At 48.2% G+C, this 26,866-nt stretch overlaps 1 protein-coding gene across 2 annotated transcripts in view; it reads right to left on the bottom strand.

Moving 5' to 3' along the window:
* Positions 1-562: 562 nt before the first annotated feature.
* The window catches only part of NOTCH2 (notch receptor 2), a 166,603-nt gene continuing 140,299 nt past the window's right edge, over positions 563-26,866 (bottom strand). For both annotated transcript variants that reach the window (XM_036271970.1, XM_036271969.1), the window contains exons 21-34: positions 25,181-25,365; positions 23,438-23,570; positions 17,550-17,786; positions 14,939-15,051; positions 13,286-13,791; positions 11,683-12,030; positions 11,014-11,156; positions 10,629-10,839; positions 10,142-10,238; positions 8,815-8,983; positions 7,910-8,211; positions 7,068-7,215; positions 6,324-6,421; positions 563-5,449 (exon numbers count right to left, since the gene is read on the bottom strand). In XM_036271970.1, the coding sequence (XP_036127863.1) occupies positions 4,061-5,449; positions 6,324-6,421; positions 7,068-7,215; positions 7,910-8,211; positions 8,815-8,983; positions 10,142-10,238; positions 10,629-10,839; positions 11,014-11,156; positions 11,683-12,030; positions 13,286-13,791; positions 14,939-15,051; positions 17,550-17,786; positions 23,438-23,570; positions 25,181-25,365 (4,079 nt within the window). In that variant the 3' untranslated portion in view covers positions 563-4,060. The remainder of the gene's footprint in view (positions 5,450-6,323; positions 6,422-7,067; positions 7,216-7,909; positions 8,212-8,814; positions 8,984-10,141; positions 10,239-10,628; positions 10,840-11,013; positions 11,157-11,682; positions 12,031-13,285; positions 13,792-14,938; positions 15,052-17,549; positions 17,787-23,437; positions 23,571-25,180; positions 25,366-26,866) is intronic.

The following is a 26,866-nucleotide window of genomic DNA, read 5'->3' as shown; positions in this document are numbered from 1 at the left end:
AGTCAAGGGCATGTACCTGGGTTGCGGTTCGTCCCCAGGCCTGTTTGGGGTTGTGCAGGAGGCAAATGATGTGTTTCTTTCACATCGATTTTTCTCTCTCTCTCCCTCCCTCCCATTCTATTTGAAGATAAATAGAAAAATATCCTCGGGTGAGAATTTAAAAAATAATAATAAAATAAATAAAACCCCAACATGAAGACGCCAGTGTGTTTTATGTAAAACTAACGCTCCCAGGATAACCGTATGTGCTGCCCGCTGTGTTAAACACCCTTTTTGCAGAACGTGAATAAGGCTTCTTCATCTGCTTCACTGAGCCATATCCTAAGATTTTAAGTCAGTCATTTAAAAAAAATACTGCTGCCCTTTACAATTATGTGTGTGATTCAGAAGTTTTGGCAAATACAATATGGAAATAAACTCAATGCTGAAGTTGATAGAAGACTACTAACGCCCAGAGATCACCAACATCAAATATGTGTGTTCAAGTGTTCACTCGATTGACTTACAAGTAAGTGAATGAACTTGGTAGCATATTTATATGCAAAATACTATATTGTGACTGCATATATTAAGTTCCATATAAAATTTAATTTGATTAAGCTTGTGGACCAGCACCACCACCACCGTGCGTTCCATCCCAAGTTGCAGTTCTGCCTTTACACACCCTCCAGTTCCACCGGAAGGCGCTTCGTCCTGAGCAAGTGTCTGTTGCCAGTGTTCAGAAAAGTGACCCAGTCTTATGATGTTTCCTATTTTCCAGAAGCTTCTTCTTCAAAAGCATTTATTTAGGATCTGCCTGGAGAAAGAAAGGCAGCACCTAGGCCCTGTGGGACTCAGAATGAAAAGGATCTCTCTCGAAGCAAATGGCACGAGGGAACCTCTGCAGGACCAGGCACGCAGGGATGGAATATTAAAACGGCCACGCCACTGAGCTTGACATGTAGCTTTTTATTTTGTGATAAAAATGCTTTCATATAAATTTCATCTTAACTACTTTTAGAATGAAACTTTGAAAAGTAAAAACAAAGTGTGCATTTTCCTTACTATGTATAGTTAGGAATATGCAGTCATTTTATCGGTTACTGGACTTCTCATACAAACAGATATAATATCATTCTTAGGAGAAATGTACACAGGGAAGGAGCCGGAGTCCCAGAGAGTGAGGGAGGGGAGTAGAACACGTCCCATCAAATAATTATCATGCATTCAATATACTGGTTAAGGCCAAATTCCCCAAACCACCTGCCAACAACACATTTCACCTTTGGTTCTTTTCTGTACAAGAATTACGAATGAGCAAATTTAATGGTGAGATGGTATACTGGACTTGAGCATCGCAGCTGACTGATTACATTAAAATCTTTAACTCTGAGTCTCTCCTGTCCTCAAATCTCTCTCTCTCTCACCATCATGTAGTCAGAGAATGATGCTTAACACAAAACAGAAGAAATAAACAAAAAAATATATGCCCAGAGGATGACAGAAGAATCAAAGGAAGAATTTATAAAAATAAATCAAAAGTAGGGGGTTGACCTACAAATGACATAAAAGCTGTGTCCTCTTAAAAGTTAGTCTGCCATTCAGAACCAAATGGGAAAGTGAGACTCCATCTTACCTTTTCTTTCATTAGATATGATGCAATTCAAGGGTCCTTAAAATCCAAGCGGTTGACAAGTGCTTGAAAGCAAGTACCTTCTCTTTATCGCTGAAGCCTGTGGTCTGCAATGGCAGCTCACACTCCCTTCCCTGAAACCCAGGGGATTCCAAGGAGAAGAGGCAAGTCGGATCTACACAGTGCTTGGAGAGGGAGGAGGTTACGACAGATTCCAGCTGCCGGATCGGAGGCCGATACTGTCGGTGAGTGGGGCTGGAACAGGGTGAAGGCAGGGCAGGGTGGAGGGGTGACTCAGGCACACAGATTCTCCCATCTGTGGGCTAACAAATGGGTCCAAGGATAGAATCCGAATTTAGAATGATAAAGTGTTACATACTGTGAAAGGGGCTGATGGAGTTGCCACATGAGAAAATAAAATACAGGATGAATAAGCAATCTGCTTATATTAGAGCAGAACTAATGACTTCTGTTGGCTCATGAACTTGGGCAGGACTGAAGAAAATCATTTGCAGCAGATGGCCATGCTAACAGACACACAGGACTTTGTATATGGGGCCACAGGCAGTCAATCAAGTAAGTGGGAAGCACATTTGAACACTGTCAGCCAGGCAGGAATGAAGATTATTCAAACCAAAACAGAGTAGGCAGTTCTATTAATATCTACCAAATGCTCTAGAACAAATTATCCAGGTGTCATGACATCATAGCACCAGGTAGATGTGACAGTGTGGCCATAGGACCAGTTATTTGCTGACTCAGGGAGACGGCGGGAAAACTATTATCTTTCTACTTCTAGTGTTAACTAGAACACTTCTGCCCTTGACAGAGGGTCCAGGAAATTGCCAAGACCACAAATACCAAGAGCAAACTTCGATGAGATGCAATTCCAAACTGAGTCTGTAACTCTCCATCGTCATCTAGATGGGTGCTACAGGAAGGAAAAACGTCCTTGGTAAGTGTCTTACCTAAAAGGAGATGTCATGACTGCTGCGAAGGAAGCGAAATGGTAGCAACAACAGCAAAGGCTGCCTCCTAGTTCCTCCCATTCCAGCCCTCTCATAGGCTGGCTCTGCCCCTACAAAACTAGGTCAACATTCCATTTTCCACATTGAAAATCCCTGCGTTCAGTGAGAACCTACTGGGTACACAGCAACTCAGACCACACCACGTGGAAGGAAGACTGGCGACGGGCCCGCGATCAGAGAGAATCGGGAAGTAAACTGCTCGCTGGGTGAAGGGAAGACAGCGCGGGCTCCCTTGATCAGAGGAAAGTTCCATTCTAGGTGAGGAAAGACTGAGACCCTTTCTTCTGTGAGGACTGGCGGGAGGAGAGGCTCAGCTCACAGACTAGCTTCATCTGCTGTGAATGAGGGCAGCACCCGAGGACTCTAAGACCTGGGAACGTGTTTCACACCGGAGGCCAGCACAGCCCAGCAGGAAGGGCGGGGGCGTCAGTGGGGGGACTACTTCCTGTGTCAGTTACTTTATTTCTTGCTCCTTCCAACATTCCAAATCCTTGTCTGGTTTTTCTAAAAGGGAGTCATAGTAAGCATACTGCCAAGGATAAAAGTTCACACTGACTAGGCCCACAAATGGAAACATGGTTCTTATCCTTCCTCCCGTAGGTTTATACAAAGCCCTGCATGCAGACCAGAGACCTAGGTGCAGCCTCTTGAAGGGATCTCCTGTCCCCAAATTGGGTTCAAAGAAAAATATTTTGCTCCTCTTCTAGGAACGCAATTGTGTAGGAGGATGCAGTATGTCCATTTTCTAAAGAAACGTACTGGAAAAGTTTATGCTGAGAACCATAACCGAAGTAAACCCTGTGAGACCTGCAGGGACTCTGGAAACAGGCGGGGAAGGAGGCAAAGTCTCGTTCCAGAGCAGGAATGATTAAAGGCACGAAGGCCAGGCCCTCTGACTTCTGGCGGGGCCACAACCAGACAGGTGCAAACTTAAAGCACCAAATAAAGTCAGAAGCATTTCCAAGGCAGAGAAGATGAGACAGACTGATTGAGCTAGAATTCCAGGGCACAATTCCCAGTAGGACTGGACTCAGAATCTTCTCCTGGATATGGCAGCAGCCCCCATGGCGTAAAATGCAGTCCAAGCTGCAGTCCGAGCTACACCAGGCATTGGTCCTGTTCTCCAAATAAGAGAGTAAACATGGTCCCAAGTCTTGTATTCATCTTGCATCTCCACAGACTTGGCTTGATGGGCAAGAGGTTAGAAGGAGGCTTGTCCTCCCTCCCAAACCCTGCACAGACCCACCGAAGTTGATGGAACTGCTTCCCTTGCGTTATCTGAAAGGTAAGCACATTTCCTCTCTTCTGCCTCCAGAAGCTGGTTCCAGAGATTTCTTCATTGCCCTCCCAGATGGCCTTCATTTGTCCTCAGCAGCATGTACAGTAGGCAGTTCTGTGCCTACTACGGAGGCAGATTCTTTCACGCGTAAACCTGCATGTTGCTGCGTGGTGGCTCAGACATGTGTGTCCCAGGTCCCCGCTGACCTCCTCCTGCACCCCCAGGAGTGGGGCTGGTGGTCACATCTGACCAGTCAGAAGCAGAGTGGGGTGACGAACTTGACCACTGGTCAGGAGACTCTGGGGATGGGGTCAGGTAGGGATGCTCCCCCTGCAGGTGACCACTGTGACTGGGCGTGCGCTCGGCAGCATTCGAGGAAGCATAACTATGCTGTGAGGGGGGGGTGGGGTACTTGCCCACGGAGGCTGGAAAAGGATGGTAGGTAGGGAGAATGGTCTGAGCAACCTGCCCATCCTGCTGGGGCATCATGGCCGTGGGGAAAGCCACATTGGGCAAACGAGCCATTTCTGGAATCTGGTACATGGTGGGCAGGGAGCCTGCAACAACTGGAGGGCAGCTGGACTGAGGCTGGGGCACCCCAGCTGGGGAGGCAACGCTGCCTTTGGGGATTAGCTGGAAAGTCACAATGGGGGGCAAAGGCTCCCGGGGGGTGGTTAAATGCTTCCCTTCTGGCGGCCTGCTCTGAGGAGCTATGCCAGGAGGGGTGCCCTCAGCTGGTGCCAGGACCATACCGAACATCTCGTTGTACTGGCTCTCATTCATCTCCATGCGGCTCATCCAGTCTGCCGGGACAGTGACTGGGTGCAGCCTACTCAAGCTCCCCACACTGCCGCTGCCGGGGGGCGCCCTGTGGTGGTGGGACAGCAGCTGGCTCACCGAGGGAAGCACAGTGCCAGCCCCGTGAGCCAGGGGCTGGATCTCATGCAGGTTAGAGAAAGACAGTGCATGCTGTGCATGGACCGGGGCAGGCGGAGGGGCAGCGGCCAACATAGGGTTGGGTGAGGCCTGTAGGAGGCCCGGGGATGTAATCATTGGCGAGGATGTGGTGTCAGAAACGTATGTGTGAGGAGACTCTAGGGAATCCACGGGGGACAGAGTCACTGAGCTCTCAGAGAGCTGGCCCTTGTCACTCAGCGACTTCTTCCTCCTACTACCCTTGGCATCCTTGGCCTCCTTGGCAAGGTTAGGGAGGCTGGTGGGCATGGTATTCTTGGCATTGGGCCGTCTGGGCTTCTTGCCCATGGGGGTGTGTTTCAGGCTGAGGAAAGACCTGTTGGGCCCACAGAGGACGGGCGAGAGGGCGGAAGTCAGCACGGTGCCGGGAGGGCTCGGGGTCACGTTGTACTCGTCCAGCAGGCGCACGATGTCGTGGTGCATGCGCTCGCGAGCCACATCCCGGGGCAGGCGGTCCATGTGGTCTGTGATGTCCCGATTGGCAAAGTGGTCTAACAGGATCTTGGCAGCTTCATAGCTCCCCTCCCGGGCAGCAAGGAACAGTGGTGTCTCTTCCTACAGAAAAGGGCCGCAAAGAGCACATTTCAGTAACTCTCTTGAGAATATGGCAGTGTTTCTCAATCTTTTTATCATCACCCCTCCTTAGACTTTTTTTCCAAGCTGCCTCTCTGAGTAAAATTTTAATACCACAGATAAACTGTACCTCTAGCTATGTGCTGAATGGATAGCTATACTTTAGACATAAGACTAACATTGTTTCACCCTACCCAGAGAGCCAGCTGGGCCGGTTCACGGCAGTGTCTTCTCAGGTGGGAATGTGTGAAATCAAGCTTGCCACCGAGCCAGAGAGCCGCTTAAAAGAGCTCTGAGCTCAGTAAAATAAGAGAAAGAGTTAGAAATAAGAAAGGTAAGAGGAGAAGAATCTAAAGCATGTACAGAGTCGAGAAAAATGAGAGAATGTAAAAGAAAGCAGAGAAAGAACATACACAAAAAAGAACTAAAAGAGGAGAAGAGAGAAGATGAGCCAGAGAGGGGAAGCAGACAGAACAGTCGGAGGAAGAAAAGCAAACAGGAAAATACCTGGTGTCCAAGAGAAGAAACAGCAGCATGGAAACAGTGAAAAGGAAGTTAGCAGGAGCAGAACCAGAACCGCAGAGAGGGGAATGTCAAGGAAGAGAAACGCAGAGAAGGCTACCCCAAGTTATTTACAGAACGGCCTGGATCAGACTGAGCACTGAGTGGGCAGAGGACTGAACCCCACCCTTCCCGGGATAAGCCCCCTACCCTTCCTCCAGCTCTCTGGACCCAGTTCCTGCCCAGCCTGCTTCCGTCCTGTCTATACTCACCACAAGAGGAGCTACGGGAGAAAGGGGGGGCCTCACGTTTGGGCACTGCTCTGCCTGCCCCCAGCTCAGAGCCCAGACTGTACCTTGTTGTCCTGCATGTCTCGGTTGGCCCCATTTTTCAACAGCAGAAGTGTTGCCTCCACATTATTGACAGCAGCTGCCCAGTGAAGAGCAGATTTTCCTGCAAGGAGAAATGCTGTATAAGCAGACAGAGGAGGAGGACACGTCCACTCCTAGTGGACGTAGCAAACCTGGAACTTCCCAGAGAGCAGCGGAAGTCAGTTCTCTGTGGGGGCCCACAAGGAGAAGTCTAAGTATTATCTTCTTCCCCTCTGTTCTAGAAACACTTCAGTGCACGAGGCTCAGCCTTCAGAAGACCTCTAGGTATAAGGATCATTAGTCCGTGGTACCCTGTCCTCCACATGGCAGAATCTACCCTGTCACACACTGAAGACAGTAACTTATTTACATATTACATGCCAGAATGTATATTTAGGATAGCTAACAGTACTCCCTTCCCCAGTGAGTTCAGCTCTCATATGCCCTCACGTCAAGAATGGCATGCTAGGCAACTTACACAGGCAAACCTTGCAAAGACCTGCTTTGAGGCCCCTAAACCCTCGCTAACAATCCCTTCCCATCTTCATCTACACACCTCCCAACGGCTCAGTTCTCTGAGCTCAGTATGTTAGAAGGAAGAATGAATGAATGAATGGATGGATCTACAGTGAATTTGGATCTGAGACAGGTCTTTGAGGATCATATAACGACTCTCCTCCTCGAGGATGCTTTGCAGGTGAGACTCCCAACCCCCGCCCCATCCCTACCATGGTCATCCACCGCGTTCACATCTGCTTGGCAGTTGATCAGTTCGGCCACCATGCCCTCCACAGCCAGGCGAGCAGCCAGGATCAGGGGGGTGGTACCATCATTCATCCTGGCATCTAGATCAGTTACTCGGTTGCGGATCAGAATCTAGAAAAGAAAGTACAAATAAGAGAGTCCCATGGATAAAGAATATAATGAAGCTGAGAGAAGAAAGGAGCATCACACAAGAAATGTCTTGTTATTTTTGTGCCCAAGTTTCTACCATGGTCAATCAACAAATGTTTGCTGAGTGAATGAAAGAAACCATGAATGAATGAATGAACGAATAAATAAACATGTGTTCAAGAGATAATGATTTATGTAAAGTGAAGTCCTTCTACTTTGTATAGAGAGAAGATGGATTTGGGAAAATATCACCACCTCAATTACAGTGTACAGAATGCTTCCGATTTCCTCCTAAGGGTACAATAAAGGGCATCAAGAAGTAGAGCGTGAATCCATGTAAAGAAATCCAGAAAGGAGTATGTGGAACCCCGTATCGGATAAGCCTACAGGCAGAAGCTGACACTCTCAAAGCCTTTGGAATGGATATCACTCCCACTGATTCACGCATTTGGGAAGCATTTGGTTCATCAAAAACCACTGTGATTCAGAATCAGAAGACTGGTGTTACCTGATGCTGGCTGCAGATAATCAGGTCTAGTTGCCTGCCTCCCCTTTTCTGCTTCCCACCTAGCAAGCATGACTCTGCCATCAGCTTTATTCTCGGAGAGTCACTGAGTGAATGAATGGGGTGTTAAATGCCTTAAGGCGGAGAATTCGGGACAGATCAGCTCTTCACCTGGAAAACACCTTGGGCGTCAGCCGCCACGGCAGCATGGAGAGGGCAGCGGCCCATGTTGTCCTGGGCATTGGCGTCTGCACCTGCGTCCAGGAGGCGCTTGGCAGCATCGGCCCGCGAGTAGCGCGCTGCGAGGTGCAGGGCCATCTCACCGGTCCGGTCTGTCTGGGCCTGGAGGCTGGCGCCCTGGTAGACCAAGTCTGTGATGATGTTGGCGGAAGAGTCCTCTGCATCTTCATCTTCGTCGCTCATGTCTGAGCTGCCTCCTCGGAGGGAAGCCAGCATCAGCGGGGTGCACCCATCTACAGGCAAGGGAAATCCCAGAGTACTCAAGGAGGAGAAAGACACTTGTATTCAATTAACCGCACTGTCGGGATAGCTCAATCTGAGTAAGGTTTTTCAATTGGGAAAAAAGACCCTGAGATTCTTGTGGTAACTGGCCACCTACTCGTCCTCTGATAATGTCCCTTTTATAGCAGTAATGAGACAGAAATAAGGGGGTTAAACACGCTTTAACTTCTCTAAGTTAAACAGCTTTCTGTTCATGTTTCTAAGTGCTATGGTTTTGAAATGGACAACATTTAAAAATACTCAGTACAACAGAATTATAGGCATTAAGGCATCAGTTAAAGTAATCCTCTGTCCCTCTGCTTTGGGATAGATGTCCCCACAGGACCAGCCTGTCGTGCTCGAGCACGCTGTAGTGTCGCAGTGTGACCTCCCCTTTCCTCTCAGGTGTGTGCCTGCGTTTCTGCGCGCCCGTATTCCTTAAGCACGCGCTTCCTCCGGCGGATCTGTCTGTGAAATTGGCTGGGGCGTAGCACCAAGCAGGGCAAACACGGGAATGATAACAGAGAGCCAAGGGCGGGCAGGGCCTCGTGAAGGGGGAGGTGGGGGGTGCTGACCTGGGCCCCGGACATTCACGTCCAGCACATCCACCTCCTGCTCTGCCTGTGGGGGCGTGAGAGCCAGCGATGGTGTCCTGCGAATGTCTGCGGCTTCGAGGTGCTGCTGGGTCCATGGGCGTCTATCGACGGGGTCATCTTCTTCCGAGAGTAAAGCCTCATCTTCAGCCTGAAAGGGGACAGCCTCGCTCACTGTCAACCTGGCTCACCCCCAGGAACTGGACCTGGAGCTAGTCAGAGCCTCCCACCCAGCTTTCTCCCAGCTCCGACCCTAATCCTCCAGATGTGTCCGCGTCAGCCTCCACGGCTCCCTGATGTGGCTCCTGCCCACCTGTCCTGTGTCAGCTCTCCCTAACGACCATGTGTTGGGTGCTCCCTGGGGATTGCCCAGCAGTCTCTGCCACTGGACTGGGAGGCTCCTGAGAACAGGGAACGAGCCCTTTTCAAGGCCGCCTCCCGGTATGAACACAGCGCCCTGCACAGAGCAAGTGCTCAGGAAATATTTGTTGAGCAGTAATTATTATTCTTATACTTTGAAAAGCAGCTACCCTTACTGACTATCTAGTATGTGACAGAAATCAGGCAAGGCACTTGACGCATATTGCTGTATTTAATCTTCACAATAACTCACAGAGAAAAGAATTATTAATATCCTTCCTTTACAAATAAGGGTAATGAAGTACAAGGAGGTGATATAACTTGCCAAACCAAGCAGCAGAGTTTCGGACTTGAATCCAGTTCCGCCGGTAATAAAGCCATGCCCTTCGCCATCATGCCCATAGCACGCCGGCGATACTCGGGGCTCACTCCGCGGCTGATTCGGAACAGCCATGGGAGGTGCACACACCCCGGTACACACAGCTGCGGACGGAGAGCCTCCTCCTTCACTTCAACCCAGTTTACCTCTTACATCTAAATGGTTTTAGTTTCCTGGGCTCAAGATGAGGAGCCTCTAAAGTGAGTGGTCGCTGGCTTTCTCCCACTGTTCATTCCACCCCCCCTTCCAGAAGGGGAGATGCCCGGACAGAATAAGGCAGCGATGTAGCCACGCAGGAAATGACGCACCTCAGTCCTTACCTGACGACTATCTGTGGCACTTCAGGAAGAAAGCACGTTCTTTTACTATTTTTAGAGTTCTTATTGAAAACATACGCGGGTGACCCAAGGCCATCAAAGGCCTGGAGATCCCTGCCTTTCACGACAACCTGGGATAGCTGTTGCCTGGGCAACATGTAAAGACTATCGCTCCTGTTTGGGACACTGTACGAACGTACCAAGGACAGACACTGAAATGTGACCAGATAATGGCTGCTGACGGCCCACTTACCTTGGCTTTCTTCGGCTGGGGCCCTTCATCATCGACCCAATGTTCACTCGTTCCAGAATCTATGAGGTTAGCCTCTGAGACTTGCATGGAGAGGTTTCTGATTCGCCAGGATTATGAAGGGAAACACAAGAGCAGAGGTATCATCAGCTAGTGCGGAGGATTTCCATACTTTCCCCACCGTGACACACTCACTGCTATACTCAGACCTCTCGGGGCTGTGGCCCGGAAAGGGTGGGCAGCATCTTACATCCCATTACCAGAGGAAACATCCTTTCCTTCCCTCTGATCAGGAGCTTACGACAGAAGTGTGCCTCAGCATGCACACTGAGTGCCAGTGATCCTACGCACAGAACGGGCACGGCTGGCCGTGCTCCTGGGGGACACTGGGGCATGCCAGGGCTCAGAACTGAGACGGAAACGGTCTGGTTTTCCAACCGAGCCCTGACGACTGCTGCGGTGAGTAGTGGCTTCCGGCAAACTGTCTTACTTCAGCCCCACGGCGTCCTGTCCCACTGGGTCACGGCGCTTGTGGTTGCTCGAGTCTCGGCGGAGGGTGAACCCTTCGGGCAGCCAGAGCGCGCCGTGCTTTCGCTTTCGTTTCGCCATGATAACCCCCAGCAGGATGATGAACAGGATGATGACCACGGCGATGGCGAGCAGATAGAGCAGCTGGGTGCGCTTGGGGTCCGGGGATTCACCTGGAAGTGCAAGCGACAGCGAGGTATGAACAGGACACCAGCCCCTGGGAATCAGCTCCACCTTGACGTGGAGGGAGGCTCGGAGCTCACTGGCCCTGAAACACAGCTGCACGTTGAAAGTGTGCCCTTTCCTCTGCCCCCAGGCGACCCTCCCCCAACAGCAGGGCTACTCACTGACGACAGAGACGAGAGGGTACGACAGGGTGCCCTGGATGGCGTGAGAGGCCAGAAGAGCTGCTGCTGCATCCGTGCTCTTGAAGCACTGGTCTGAATCCTGAATGCACTGGCGGTTGTCAATTTCCAGAAACACCTTAGAGCTGTGGGTGCCGGGGGAAAAGAGGAAAAAGGGACACGATGTGGAGTACGGAAGGGTTGCACAGGTCTTCCTCATCACCTTCAGCATCGGTCTCTGCCCTCTGTGATGCTGCCTCCTCCACAAAGCTCTCAGAAATTAAAATATTTTTCCCTTAGAATTCCTACTTAGAAATGTCTCACCTCCCTTGGCTTGGCTGAACCCAGGCCTTCTGACCTAGGCAGCACATAGCTGAGAAGCAGCGGTTAATACGAGAGAAGTCCTCCGGAAGGGACTTGAGGCACCTGGTGCCTCGCCTGAGCCTAGCTCTCGGGGAGGCCTTCCCGACGTCCTGCCTCCTGCTGGTTCCCAAGGTCAAGGCAAACCTTTACCCTTGAACATAAATACTGGGATCACGCATGTGTTTCACTTGGTGGGCTGTTCTACGTGTCTCAGCTTTGCCTTTTATAGATTCAGTTACGACTTCTGTGTATCGAAGCACTCAGCTTTATAAAATTAAGCTTTAAGGAGTTCAGAAACCAAAAACCTACCCAGCCACCTCCTGTTCCTGGTCCTCAGGAAGGGATCTGCGTGCCATCCTCTGCTTCTTCATGGTGGCGGACTTCTCACCATAATAGGGGTAGACCATGAGGTTCCCCCGGGAGTCCTGCTTGATGCGCAGGTTGGTGTGCAGCAGGGTGCCTAGGGCCCGCAGGAAGCTGCGAGCGTCCTGCAGCAGCTGCTCGGGCGGCATCAGCACCACAATGACCAGGGTCCCCTCTGCCAGGTTCTCGGGCCGGTCACCAGCACAGTCCAGCCCGTCCCAGCCGCACTCCTCACTGTTGCACCCCTGGTCACAGTGGTCGTCTCGGAAGTGGTCTGCACAGTACTTGTCATACCTGGGCAGGGGGCGCAGAGCAAGGAAAGGGCTCAGATGACACTGGAACTCTGTTTGGTTTTCTACTGGGAACTACCGTAGCTTTTTCCTACCCGTCATCCGTGGCCCAGATAAGGCCCGCCAGGCCCGGGACGCCTTCCTTGGCTTTCCCGTCCTGGCCGTCTTAGCGTGTAGTCTGTGCCACACCAACCAGTGAGTGCCCCTGGACGAGACACACTGTGCCACACAGGCTCTGGGCTTACGGCCCCCCTGGCAGCGCATCACCTTTTTAAGTTAGATGTTTAAACAAAGCTGCATACTAAAATGAACGTCAACCCGGTCCCTGCTGCCTCTATCTTCGTATCCACTGCCCCTGGGAGGGAACCACGGGTTTTTGGACATAGAACCTGGACACACAGCTCTGAGCCATCAATAGTTGCTATACACAGACCACGTCGACATGGCCTATTTCCTTCCCAATCAAGACTGAATCTGAACTGTGGAAGGTGCGCAGGAGGTGGCCCACACAGAACGCCACATCCAACTCTTTCCAATACTAGGAAGAAGAAACCGAGTCCCCAGACCTAACTGCTGCACAAACCATTTCATCGACACCCCCCACCCGACCCCACCCTGGGGCAGTGACGCCGTTTGGCACACGGACTGAGGAAGCACCGTGCGTGCTCTGGGGGCCCTGCAACCTCCCAGGCCTCAGTCCTCTCGCCAGTGCAAGGCGGTAACAACACCTCGCCTCACAAGGTTGCTGAGAATTCACCAGTCAAATGAAATGAGACGGCGAACAGGCAAACCTAAGCACGGAGCACCCCGTGACTGCGGAGTGGAGACAGGAAGGTCAGATGGCCTAATCTAGCTTAAGCGTCCTGAAAACTCCAGCGGGGGAGACCCAGTCGCAGGGAAAGGAGCGGGGCGAGCAGACCGAGGTACAGACCTTTCCATCCGTCCTGCAGGCAGGTCATGTGAGAGGCTGCCTGAGAGTGGGGAACACCTTCCAAAAGTTACTTCCCCAGGAGGTCACGAGAGCAGCAGGTGAGAAGGCAAAAATAGGCAGAGAGAGGTGGCTGTGCAATGAGCATTCCTGGACTCTGTCAGCAAGGGAGAGCCAGGGCAGCGTGGATGGGGCAAGGCTGACGCCTCGGGGCACCAGTCTCAAAGCAGAGGCAGCTCGGGCTGAAGCACTGGAGCGGTTAGCAGCAAGAACGAGAAACCGAGGTGTTAGTGACAGTCCCCCTCAGCGCCGAGGGGCCCTGGACCCTTACTTGCACGTCTTGCTGTTCCCCTGGCATTCGAAGTTGTCGAACAGGCACTCGGCTGTGTTGCACAGCTCATCACACTGGCCGTTGATGTAATCCCAGCAGGGGAGCGGGGAGGAGCAGTTGGCCCAGGGGTTCTCCATGGTGAGGGAACAGTCGCCCCCATCCCACTGGCAGGCGTGGCTGTTGCAGGCCTCGTCGCAGACGCCATCGCGGGCTTTGTCGGCACAGTACTGGCTGAGACAGGTGGCAGGAGGGGTGCTGGTGGGGACCGGGAGGAGCTCGCAGCGGCTGCCCCAGAATGGCGGCGGGCACTGGCAGGAGTAGTACGGAGGCTGGCGCTGCGGGGAGCAGCTCCCCCCGTGCTGGCAGGGGCTGCTGGCACAGCCTAATTCGCAGTCCTGGGGGTTGGGGCAGAAGCAGCGGGGTCCTGAGGTCGTGTGCACACACTGCTCCCCGCGCCTGCATTTCACCTGTCCACAGCTGCTCTGGCATCTCGCCCCAGAGAATCCCTGTGGAAATCAGGGAGCAAATGAGGAGGGTGGGTCGATTCTGGAGGGCAGGCCCCATTTTCCCTCCGAGCCCCTCTGCCACAGCTCTGGGAGGTAAAGGCGAGACACGGGGCTAAGGTCCCTCCATGCAGCCTCCTGGACTACGTTCCAAGAAGAGACCTCTTCAAGTCAACCTGTAGGTCAGGGCTAAAGGTTCCACGGGGTGAGGTGGATTCTACCAATGGAAGAGATCACGCCCAAATCAGCGCACAGGTCATGGTGGGATAAGACGCAGGTGACCTGTGTCCACAGCACCTTCCCTAACCACCGCTTCGTCTCCAAGGTAACAACGTTATGTGGGTGCGGGCATCGCACTGAGTGCCAGGGACATGAAACCCCCGTCAGCTCATCCCTCGACTTCCTGCGCAGCCCAGGCTTCCCTCTGGTGTCTCCCTCACAGTCTGAGGGAGGTTTCTGCCTCTGGCAGTGGCAAGAGTCTGCACCACAAATGGCAAGCAGTAGGCCTCCTTCCAGTTTAAGCAGCAGCCTGCTCCAGGGCCCCTGCTAAGGAATGGAAGCAGAGTAGCATTTCCAAGCAACTTGGCCCCAAGCTGGGCAGCACGGCGACCCCCGTGCAGGCCCAGGACGCAGAGACCATAGTCCTCAGTCCTTTCCAGGGCACATGCTACCACTTCTTGCGGTTTTCCCTTGGTGCTTCAGAAGACTGACAGTCACAGATTAGGAAACTCACTGTTTCAGTCTTTTTTTTTTTAATCCCCACCTGAGGATATACTTTTTCCATTGATTTTTAGAGAAAGTAGAAAGGAGAGGGAGAGAGAGAAATATCAATGTCAGAGAAACACGATGATTGGTTGCCTCCCGCAGGGCCCTGACAGGGACCAGGGACAGCACCTGTAACCCAGGTAAGTGCCCTGACCGGGAATCCAACCTGCAACTCTTTGGTCCACGGGTCGATACTCTAACCCTTGAGCCAAACCGGCCAGGCCCGTTTCAGGTTCTTAACAGCTCCAAATGGAAAACCCAAGCACTTTCTTCTGAGGGAGCTAACATTAAGAAAGCTCCCCACAGTTTTAAACCAGGCTTAAGCTGGGCTTTGTCAGACTCCTTGAAGAGAGCATGCTCTTTAAGTAGGCGACACGGCACTTACCGGGGGACAGCGACAGATGAAACCATCAGGCATGTTGCTGGCCACAGCACATGTCCCTCCATTCAAGCAAGGCATCTGGGGACACACATCGACGAAAGTTTCACAGTGACGACCTCAAAGCAGAGAATAAAAAGGAGCTTTAAAAGGCAGAAGGAGTAATTGTGAGTGACTGAGCAGAACACTGTGAGGACGTGAGCTGGCCAAAGGGTCAGACGAGCAAGAGGTGGGAGAAGTCAGCTCTGAGCCTGCGGCATGAAGAAAACACTCACCGGATCTCACTGTGACTGACCCACCCTGGCTCAGGCCAGCTCCTCACCCGTCTTGTCTACACTGCACGCACAATGGCATACATTCCCAACGGGCTCATGAAACAAGATGGATATGAAAATTACTCTGAAATAATCACCAAAAAAAAAAAAAGCAAAATGACAGCTTCTTTATGAAGGCACTTAGCTTTCATGGTCAAAAGAAACATTTAGCAAAATGGTTCACTGCATTTTGTTAATATCGTCTACTTCATAGGAGAGGCTACCTCAGGCCAACACATATAAATGGCGATTTGCAATGTGTGTATAGAATTTTCATCCATAACAACTCTTTTGGATCATTTTTGGCCTCACTGTAACCTGACTGGCACAGCTTTAAAACACAGCTCAGCTTTCTCAGAGTTCATGTTCCCAGTGCTCCAAGATAAAGTGAGCCAAGCGAGTGAAATCGTGGGGGAGACATGGACACACAGCTGGGGCCGCTTGGCAAACAGCGGACACAGGTGCCGTTTGCCCTGCAGTGACTTAGAAGGGAAGAGGCGGCTTTAAAAAGGAAATTCAAACAGTAATAATTCTTGACCAGAACCAAGAGTCAGGATTACAGATGTTTGTCTCTTCAACTCACAGCAGCAGTCACGGACCAAGAGCCTCTGCAGGGACACGGGGCTCAGCACCCCGCAGGTATTACAATCAGTGAGCTCAATTCAGAGTGTGGAAGATGCACGAACACCACCACTGGCCGGGAACCCCGACTGGAAGTGGTCCCCACTCCCGTCACTGTTGCGGATAAAGGAAGCCTCAGCAGCAACACAGGAACGGAGGCAGCGCTCCCTGGTCTCCACGGACACGGTGGCTGACCTGAGGCTGGACGACTGTGCACCCTCTTTCCACCCAGCGCTACCTCAGTAAGTATGACGTTCACAACGTTGTCTCTCTTTTGATACTGCACCCAGGCATCTTTCATACTGCAAAATCCTTCCCATCCCCTATCCAGTTCCAGAGTTCTTAAAGGCGACGTAGCTTTAAAATCGGAAAGAAGTCTAGAGACGGGCCCAGAGTGTGGCAGAGTCCAACTTACCAAAGTATTAGGTAAGGAGAACACTGCAGCTTTTTACCTGAGTCCCAGGGAATACAACTACAGTGTGTATAAGATTTGACATGGCCCCAGAAATTCAAGACAGATTTCTAAATTGAGTATCTGATGATACTGCCACATTTCGACACAGGTGACAATTTTAGTCTCCAAAAGTCACCAAACTGCCCTTTCCCAGAAGTAACTAGTAAGTGCCTACGACAGAGCCCCTATTCTGAGGCAGGACTTGGTCATATTTATGCTCTGTGATTGGGGAAAAAAAGCTTGAGAAAAGTCTTAGGACCACAGGCCGCCCTGTGACCGCCACAGCTTTCCCGGGCACACCCCATCAACGGACTGGGGCCAAGCCCTCCCCATCTGGACCCACTCCCCTACACATCCTGGAAGACCCTGCGTTCTCCGGGTCCCAGAGGTGAGCAGCGACTTCTCAGTAACTAGGGCCGTTACACGCCAAACGGAGGCAGAGTGACCACACCAGAGTTAAAGTGAGGCTCCTGAAAACAAAATGTTGCTTTGCTCCGATGAACAGAGCTCTGTGGACGGAAGCTGGTGATGGCAGCAGGACAATGTGAATGTATCTCTGAACTGTACACTTACAAATGGTAAACTTTGTTACATGTGCTCTTCCACAATTAAAAAATGTTGCCCTGGCCGGTTTGGCTCAGTGGTTAGAGCGTTGGCCTGCGGTCCGGAGAGACCCGGGTTCGGTTCCTGCTAAGGGCACGTACCTCGGTTGCAGTTTGTCCCCGGCCCTGGTTGGTCGTGCGGGTGGCAGCCACTCGATGTGTCCCTTTCACGTCGATGTTTCTCTCTCTCTCTCTCTCTCTCTCCCTCCCACTCTATCTGTACAAAAAATGGAAAAATGTCCTCGGGTGAGGATAAAAAAAAAAAAGTTATTTTGCTCAACTACTCCCAACATTCTATTCTTTATATTTTTGCTACATAAATGTATACTATACATGTGTGTATATATATATGTGTGTGTGTGTGTGTGTGTATATATACACACATACATAAACATGCATACATACATGTATTTAAAATCAATGTAAAGCAAAAGAGAAAAACAAAAGGCAAAAATTGATTATACCACCTATGGAGCACAGACCTAGGAAAAAATCTGGGCCCTGAACGAGCTCTAGTTCTTCCTGTATAAGGAAAACCTCCCTTGGGTCTGGGAGGTGTCCCACAGGCCCAGCGCCCTGCAGAAGAACCCGCCGAGCAGAGGGGCCGGGCCCGGGGACGTGCTCACCGGTGAAGGCGCTGCGGCAGACGCACAGGTAGTCGTTGGTGAGCTGCACGCAGTCCAGGCTGCCCTCGGAGCTGCAGGGGTTGGACAGGCACTCGTTGATGTCCCCCTCGCACCGCTCTCCGGCAAAGCCAGGCAGGCAGCGGCAACTGTAGCCCCCGATCTTGTCCACACACTGACCACCATTAAGGCAGTGGGGTCCCCTGGCACAGTCATCGATGTTCTCCTCACAAAGCAGGCCTGGAGGGAAGAGGAGAGAGCGAGAATTAGACCAAATCTTGGAACACTGCTTTCCAGCAAGGGAGGGCCTCACTTGCTGCCACTTTCAAAATTACTCGGGTTCCTCTCCTCGATCTGTGGTGGGACCTTTCAGGGTGCGCAGGAGGGCAAAGCACACTCGCGATTCATGACGGCCACCATCCTCCTGAGGGCCAGTTGCAGCAAAGGAAAATATGCTTAGGGCTGCACATCCCTCTCCCACTCAGCGACGCCGTCTCCACGGAGTAACTAGCATTATTTGTCTCACCTGGAGCACCAGGAAACTGGAGCTCAAGAGAGACTTAAAATTTTTTGTTAATTTATTCATCATGATTCAAAATACAAAATAGTTCAAAAGAGAACATAACAATAAACTACACAGACTTCAAGTATGTAAAAATATTGGTAAGAATTAAAACTAAATTTTGAATGATCTTTTTAAAGTTTAATACTCATTCACAATTTTTCTGCAAAATAGTGTAAATGTACTAGTCTCTTATATTAATAGAGGGAAAATATCCTGTTGAGAGCTCAAAGGTTATTTTACTTAACACAGAACTCATTCACAGTCATCCCTCGCCACTTCGCACTTTCGTGGCTTTTTCAACTCTATCGTGGTTTCTCAAATCTATACTATACTATAATGGAAAACACCGCGATAGAGAGAAGCCGCGAAAGTCGAAGCACGAAGTGGCGAGGGGCGACTGCATATAAATAAAGAACCCTACTTCACGGAAATTCATTTATTGCAGTAGAGTCTGGACCCGATTAGCCGCGATAAACGAGGGCCGACTGTAATGTACTATAAATGCAAATGAGCCATACAGTATAAATATCTGTAAATACTTTCGAGAACAAAACAAAAGAAAGCAATGACTATTCTAGAAATGGTCCCATGGTCAACTAAAAAAGTTATGAAAGAAAGAAAAGCAGTTCTGTATTCCTATCACTTGAATTTATAGCATACACGGATGTAAGATGTACTACTAAAAAGAAAAAGAAAAATGTAAGAGAAGACCTCATTTTCAATAGCAATAGCAAATGGTAAAATATCTAGGAATAATCTTAACAAGAAATGTACTACACCTATATGAAAACTTTAAAATAGTCGGGAAAGGCCCAGCTGGTGTGGCTCAGTGTATTGAGCATTATCCTATGAACTGAGAGGTCCTAGTTCGATTCCCGGTCAGGGCACAGGCCTGGGGTTGTGAGCTTGATTTCCCAGTAGGGCGTGTGCAGGAGGCAGCCAACTGATGTTTCTCTCTTACATCGATGTTTCTATCTCTCTCTCCCTTCCTCTCTCTAAACAATCAATAAAAACAAACAAAATAATAATAAAAAAACAAAATAGTCATGAAAGACACAAAAGGAGAGGAATAGATGAAGACTCCTCATCATTAAAGATGTCTGTTTTTCTGTACACTCATAAATTTAATGTGACCCCAATAAAAAATAACAATAGGATTTTTAACAGACAATCTGACTCTAAAGTTATATGGAAAAATAAACTATAAACATAGCCTAGAAAACTTTGGAAAAGAAAATCCACAATAATTAAAACCACTAGAGTGTACTGATAAATTAATAAACAACAGAACAACAAAGGAAAGCAGAGGAAAACTCCGAAATATACAGGGGAATTTAGAACTTGGTAAAGTTCTCAAATCATTGTATAAAGTTCAAATGTCCAGTGTACTGTGTTGGGAAAATCAGCGTCCATAAGGAAAGCGCCCCAGTGTTCTAGTACTTGAAGAAAGTATGGGAGAAGTCCTCTATAATCTTAGTGTGTGGAAGGTGTTGCTGACTAGGATTCAAAATCCAGAAGCTAAAAAAAGATTGATAACTTCAACCTGATTAAAATAAAAAGCTCTACATGAAAAAAAAAAAAAAAATCACCACACCAAAAAAAAAAAAAAAAAAAAAAGATAAAAAACAATATATGGGAAATATATTTTTACATTTTGTATCATAGACAGCTAACCTCAGTAAAATATTAAGATCAACAATGGAATGGGAAAAAAAAGCATTACAGATATGAATGGAGAAACCACAGAAAAAGGAAACCAAATGACTCTTAAATGAGAATACACTCATCCACACTGAGAAGTATGCTCAGACACTGTAATTCAGCAACATCAACCCAAATTACAAATGTGTATGTTCCCTAGTCCAGCAATTCCATTTCCAAAAATTTATTTTACATACATGTGAGACAACCCAAATTTCTACCACTAGGGCACTGGTTAAGTAAAATATGGCATGCCCATAAAAGGGAATTCTGCAGGATAAAAACGATTAAAGGAGTTCCATATTTTTATATTGAAACATCTCCAATTAAGTTTTAAAAAATCAAGTGCAAAAGAGTGTGTGCCTTGTGCACCGTTGGTAGGACTTCAGACTGGTGCAGCCACCGTGGAAAACAGTGTTGAATTTCCTCAAAATATTTAAAATGGAACTGCCTTTTGACCCAGCGATCCCACTTCCAGGAATATATCTTAAGAACTAGAAAGGATAGATGCACCCCTATGTTCATAGCAGCACTATTAACAATAGCCAAGATCTGGAAATAGCTCAGTGCCCATCAGCAGATGAGCGGATAAGAAATCTGAGATACATTGACACAATGGAACACTATGTGGCTGTAAAAATGAAGGATCTCTTACCCTTTGAGACGACACGGATGGACCTGCAAAGTATTATGCTAAGTGAAATAGGCCAGTCAGAGAAAGACAAATACCATATGATCTCACTAATACATGGAATCTAACAAACAAAATAAACTGATGAACAAAATGGAACCAGAAGCATGGATACATGGAACAGACTGGCCGGTGCCCAAGGGGAGGGTGGTGGGAGTGACTGAATAAAGAGGTGAAGGGATTAGCTAAAGAACATATATATCCATACCCCATGGGCACAGACAAGAGTTTCGTGAAGGCCAAGGGAAGAGGACGCGCGGGTGGGTGAGGTGGGCAAAGGGGGGCACCTGCAAATAATGTCAACATTGAAATTTTTTAATAAAATAAAAAAGATACCAGCATTTCACTATAAAAGTGTCTAATATTCTATCTTCAGAGTAAGAAATAAGGAAAAATTTTCTTTGTATTTGGCTTCTATATGCATACAGATATTCTGAAGGTACCTTAAAAAACAACTCCGGAAAGATACACCAGAAACTTTTAAAAAGTGGCAGTTACCTATTTGTGGCAGAGGGAGAACTAGGGATGAGGTAGGGGGACAGGGAGGAGTTTTTCACTGAATGCTTCTTCTATGTGTGTGTATGTATACCATTTTGGACCATGTGTATATAGTGCCTATTGACAAACTAAATCACAAACAAGAAAGTAAAAATAAAACCAGTATGTGCTCCCTCTCTCAGAGTGTTTGCACTTAGGGACTGCTGGTGAAATGAACACAGATGCTCATCTTCCCTCAGAATGGAACCAGCAGTAATGGACAGATCTAACAAGGAAACGGGAGTTCAGCCTCAGCCCGAAGCCAAGTGGTAGGGACAGACAGACTGTTGCAGTAACTGGAACTGGAGGTGCCCCCGGGCCAAGAGCCAAGGCTCAGGAGTGTGGGAACAAAAACAACCATTGTGGTTGTTTCACGATGTGGTCATGGGTCTTGGGGGTCTCCTATAATCTTTACTAATCAAGCCAGAAGAAATAAACACAACTCCACACACCTAACCAAATATATGTAGTATATACTACTCAACAGATTCTAAATGTGATAAACTCAAGAGGCCCACACCTACATACAATACCAAACTTTCAAAGACAAAGACAAAGAGAATCTTGAAAGTGCCAGGAGAGAGGTAACTATCACAAGGGAGCCTCAATAAGTTTAACAGCTGATTTAGCATTAAAAAGCATGGAGGTCAAAAAGCAGGGGATGACATGCTCAAAATGCCAAGAGAAAAAGATTGTCAATAATAATAGCAAAACCATTGTTTAAGTCATTCTTAACAGATGTGTTAGAACAGAGAACGTTTGCTGCCTTAAGAAATGGTCTATCCTAAAACTACCTCTAATTAGTAAAAGTTCACGGGCTAGCAAAGGTTACTGTCCAGTGAACGTCCATGTGCTCTCCCACATTTCCCAGTTGCCCTTGGAGTCAGGTTGAGACCATTTTACTAATTCTGGCCAATATACTGTGAGCAAGGGTGATGGGTGAAAGCTGCTACATCACCCTACAGGTCTGTCCGTCTGCCTCTCCTGTGGAGGCCTTGAAGGCCGAGTATTTCAAACCACACCTCTAGAATATAGAGAGAGGCAGCCCAACATGCTCAGGAGTTTGCATGACCAAAAAGGAAAAAGAAAAAAAAAACACATAGTTGTGTTAAGCTACTGAAAGTTGGGGATTAATTTGCTGCCACAAGAATCCTAGCTGGTCCTAAACAGTGGAAGTATTCAAAGAAACAAACTAATAATGAATCAAAGTTGGCTCCTATTTTTCTTTCAATTAATGATTTTTAGTGCAGAAAACAACTCTCCATTTCACAGGACAAATCTTTAAATGTTTAAAGGCTTGCTTCTCTGCCCTGGCTGGTTTGGTTCAGTAGTTAGAGCATCGGCCCGCAGACCAAAGAGTCACGGGTTCGATTCCGGTCAAGGGCACGTAGCTCGGTCACAGTTTGGTCCCTGGCCCTGGTCAGGGTTTTATGGGAGGCAACCAGTTGATGTCTCTCTCTCACATCAATGTTTTTCTCCCCCTCTTCCTCCCACTCTATCTGAAGATGAATGGGAAAATATCCTTGAGTGAGGATTTAAAATAAATAAATAAAGGCTTGCTTCTCCTTCATTTTCTCTTCCCCTTTAACCTCACTGCTCAATAACTAGCCTACTAGCAGGGTACGCTTCTATTTTAATTTAGCCAAACTCTGAACAAGGAAGGTAAATTATCCAGACTCACTGACACAAAGGTCTAAGATAGTATATATACTTCCCTGACATTCTCTTTAACACTGAGAATGAATTTCCCACTGTAGAGAATAGCCTCTTACTACCCCACAACCTTCCTCCCCCCAACCCCCAGGCTGCTCAGAGCAGGTACCAATATAACCTCATCTCTTCTAACAAACAAGACTCCAAGCTCCTCTCCAAGGCAGAGGCCACAGCAGGATGACGGCTCCACCCTGCCAAGTCTAGGTTGTGTCTCTGTGGGACTCACTGCAACTCTTAGGCCATTATCAGACTCCTTCCCTGGGCTTATGAAGTTAGGCCAATGTTTTCATCCATTCATTTTCCCACCTTAGGGAGGCAAGATTTGGCAAGTTTTAAAAAATAAATAAGCTGGTAAATGTGAATTATTTATTTAAGAGGCTACTGGTTGTTTTCCCTTGAAGTTCCCAGAAATCTTGCCAACCAGGCTAGTTTTGGTGCAACATCATATGATTTCCACATTCTGTGTGTCCTGGAACGTAAGACATCAATAAGACCCAGACAGTACTAAGAACACGAGACAGAACTTCAGAGCCAGGCAAGGGATGAGAGAATGAAATGGCTGAACTATCAGGATTCAGAACTAAATGTGTGATTTTTTTTTTTTTTTAAAAACCCTCAACACTAAAATTGGACTTATAACTTAGAGAATGCCCCGAGCGGGGAAAAGGCAGGCTGATTTCATACCCCGAGTGCCCGGCGGGCAGGAGCACTTGAAGTGGTCCACCAGGTCGACGCAGGTGCCTCCGTGCTGGCACGGCTGATTCTGGCACTCATCCACTTCATACTCGCAGTTGACACCCTGGTACCCTGGGACACACTGCCAGGCAAACAGAGACAAGAAACATTGGACCACTGCTGGAAACAGACTGCGAGAGCAAGTGAGATCTGGACCGTCACTGCGACCCTCGGCCCCAGGCTCCGCCCGGCCCCTGTATGCTTCTCTGGCAGCATCGCACTCCCAGCAGTCACCCTGTGCAGGGCTGGCTGCGGCTGACCAGCACTCACCTCTCCAGCTGAATCAGCTACTGTAAGGGGATGGTGAGGACTGAGTACTGAGGGATATTGCAGGTATGACCCCATATGCAAAACTCTGTCCCCGTGTGCAGGCTGTCCCATCTTTAACACATGCACCCCTTTGTATACGATGAGGATGCTGACTCGGTCAAATCGTGTGTGGATGGTAGTACGGATACTGCATTTATTCACCTCCTGAACCTCTAGGTTTAGGAAACCACATGCATGTGTGAGAAACTGGTTAAGATAGGGATGAGATGAGGGGAGGTAGGCTAGCAAGCCGTGGTAGGTCTTGGTGCTTGAGGGATTACAGGGCCGATCAAGAAAAAAAGATATTGACCATGAGGTGGCTTTATTTGGGCAATGCTGTGACAGGTGTCAATGTGGGGAAGTCCCTCATGGCATGAGATCATCCAAATGCGGGAATAAAGAGAGGAGTGCAGTGAGCTCCAAGGGAAGGGGTGACTGAGAACGGCTTCCGTGCTTGGTGATGTCCCTCGGCAGCCAGGCCTGAGTCTCCGGGCCGGAGCGCTCGGAAGGGCAGCAGTGGCTTGGGGTCTCTATGTTCTGGGGCTTATCTTAGCTATGGCCAGCAGGTACTGGGTGCTGCTTTGCAGAATATACAAAGCAGGAAGGCTCACAATGGCTCAAAATCTGCTTATTACAGTTATGTTTAAAATTTCGAGTTCAGCACTGGAGGCTTTTGAGCGAACAGGTCCCAGGGTCCAAGCCTGCTATGAAGAAATAAATGCCTAGAGGCAAACACAGGGGCCATCTTTGGCGGATTTATGAAAGGAAGCAGAGCAAAGCTCCTCTCACTCTGTTGCTTGGTGGCCTGAATCAGTATCAAATTCACGCCTCTGGTATTTTGTTAACATCTTGCCGAAACCATTATCTTCTCAGATGTTAAGATGACACATACTTACTCGAATAGACACATGCAATACTCAGTATACCGCTACACAGAACAGGCTGAGCAACATTTTTTGGAAAGAATTATTAGTTGACTGATCAATGACTGTACACAAAGATGGCACGGGTCAAAGGGACACTCCTCAAAGTAACTTCTCCTATCTCACCTGCCATTCAGGGAAATGCCAGGGGCCACTAGGCGGGGTGGACCTGTGAAACGCACTCTGGTAGTGAACACTGGGCTCTGATTTTTAAAATGAGCAGAGGCAACCCCGTGGAAGTGAGGCTCCAGACCTCTATGAAAGTATCTCACTGGAGCTATGTTAACTTATGGCACAGGGGACTGAGACACAGGGACCAGTCAACACTGTAATGGTGATCGATAAAAAAAGTATAAATTTGTAAAATAAGACAGAGCAGCTAAATTCAACATGCTAATGTTCACAGTAGATGCACCAGCTTCTGGGAGGTCTCTGATGTGTGCCTGCTTATGGTACGCACCTCGCATCTGTATCCACCAATGAAGTCCCTGCAGGTGGCTCCGTGCTGGCAGGGATTGGACGAGCACTCGTCAAGCTGCTCCTCACAGTAGCTCCCGGTGTAGCCCAAGGGGCACTGGCAGTGATGCGAGTTGCCCGCATCGATACAGACACCTGAGTGCTGGCACAAGCTGTCAACAGACAACCCTGAGAAACCCAGTGGAGGAAGAGACATCACAGAAGACACAGGACACGTCAGGTGCAGATCAACGAATGAGCAAACTAATCAAGCTAGTTGACACATCAAATTTTATTTTTCTCTAATTCAGGACTCTCAACACCAGACATGTATTAGAAATAAACAAGCCCTGAATGTAGAATACTCTATGCCTTCATCATTTAAAATACAGTTCTTATTTTTATTAAAGTGTAGTTGGTGTACAACAGATTACATTAGTTGTAGGTGTACAACATCATAATAATTCGACATTTATACATCTTATGAAGTGATCACTATGACTAGTGTAGTAACCATCTACATTTGTAGTAACCATATAAAATTATGATAATACCATTGACTATATTTCCTATGCTGTACACCACATCCCCATGGCACGTTTTATAACTGGAAGTTTGTACCTGTTGATTCCCTTCACGTGTTTTAACCATCCCCCACCACCTCCCGCCTGGCAACCATCAGTTTGTTCTCTGTATGTATAAGTCTGTTTTGTTTGTTTGTTTTAGATTACACATATAAGTGAAACCATATGATATTTCCTTTTCTCTGACTTACTTCACTTAGTATAATACCCTCTAGATATCTATGCTATCACAAATGGCAAGATTTCACTCTTTTTTATGGTTGAGTAATAGTCCCATATATATATATATATATATATATATATATATATATATATATATACACACACACACACACACACACAAACACACCCCCCCACATCTTCTTTATCTATTCATCTATGATGGAATATACAATGAGAAAAGGACAGTTTCTTCAATCAATGGTGTAGGAAAAACTGAATAGATATATGGAAAAATAAAACTCTACCACTTTCTTATACCATATACAAAAATACACTCAAAATGGATTAAGACTTAAATGTAAACCTTGATACCATAGAACTCCTAGAAAAAAACATAGGCAGTAAACTCAATGACATCGGTCTTAACAATATATATATATATTTTTTTTTATCCTCACCCGAGGACATTTTTCCATTTTTTGTATAGATAGAGTGGGAGGGAGAGAGAGGAAGAGACAGAGAGAGAGAAACATCGATGTGAAAGGGACACATCAAGTGGCTGCCACCGCACGACCAACCAGGGCCGGGGACAAACTGCAACCGAGGTACGTGCCCTTAGCGGGAACCGAACCCGGGTCTCTCTGGACCGCAGGCCGATGCTCTAACCGCTGAGCCAAACCGGCCAGGGCAACAATATATTTTTTTATATGTCCCCTCAGATAAGGGTAACAAAAGCAAAAATAAACACATAGGACTGTATCAAACTCAAAAGCTTTTACAGAGCAAAAGACCATTAACATGGTTAGAGCATCAGTGGTTAGAGCATCGGCCCACCCACCGGTCAAGGGCACATACCCGGCTTACAGGTTCAATCCCCAACCTATGGGGGGGGAAGCAACTAATTGATATATCTCTCTCATATTGATGTTTCTCTCTCTCTCTCT

This window comes from Molossus molossus, unplaced genomic scaffold (assembly GCF_014108415.1).
Source record: "Molossus molossus isolate mMolMol1 unplaced genomic scaffold, mMolMol1.p scaffold_m16_p_20, whole genome shotgun sequence".
Taxonomy (NCBI): domain Eukaryota; kingdom Metazoa; phylum Chordata; class Mammalia; order Chiroptera; family Molossidae; genus Molossus; species Molossus molossus.
The sequence above is the reverse complement of the archived record's forward strand: the minus strand, read 5'-3'. Positions and strand labels throughout refer to the sequence as shown.